The 511-nt window shown below is 35.8% G+C and overlaps 1 protein-coding gene across 1 annotated transcript in view; it reads right to left on the bottom strand.

Moving 5' to 3' along the window:
- Positions 1-294: 294 nt before the first annotated feature.
- LOC113341691 overlaps positions 295-511 on the bottom strand; it is a 697-nt gene continuing 480 nt past the window's right edge. The window contains exon 2 of the mRNA XM_026586462.1: positions 295-511. Coding sequence (XP_026442247.1) covers positions 310-511 — 202 coding nt within the window. The 3' untranslated portion in view covers positions 295-309.

Genomic DNA, 511 nt, shown 5'->3' with positions numbered 1-511 from the left:
AGGCCACCGACAGCTCAACAAATCAGCCAGTTTATACATTTTAACTCGGTTATCATGTCGTCCTCGCCGAGTCAAAGAAAAAACAAAACTGATCATAAATACGGATGCCTCAGTTTTCGATGAATCAGGCTTTCAGGTTTCAGAAGTAAAGAATCAGAAACTTTTCCAGTTGTGTTTTTTTCTTTTTCAGATTATGGTACAAAATGAATAGTATTTAAATCACTCGAGTCAGAATTGAGCCTTGACTCGTCCATTTCCCGAGTCACGTTTTTATCTTAAATAGTACTGTAGTAATAAAATAAAATTAAATTATCCAAATAAAAGCGAAAGTGGTAAAAAAGAAAGAAAGCAAACCTGCTTTTTGAGGCGAGCCGGGGAAGATACCGGAGACCTAAATTCCGGTGTAATTTGACCGGTAGGGGATGAAGAATTATCAAGAAAAAATCTAAATGGACTTGAACAAAATTCTTTCTCATATGTAGAACAAAAATCTCCTCTGATATGTTCTTCC

The sequence above is a fragment of the Papaver somniferum genome, unplaced genomic scaffold, assembly GCF_003573695.1.
Source record: "Papaver somniferum cultivar HN1 unplaced genomic scaffold, ASM357369v1 unplaced-scaffold_30223, whole genome shotgun sequence".
Classification (NCBI taxonomy): domain Eukaryota; kingdom Viridiplantae; phylum Streptophyta; class Magnoliopsida; order Ranunculales; family Papaveraceae; genus Papaver; species Papaver somniferum.
This window is presented reverse-complemented; position numbering and strand designations above follow the sequence as displayed.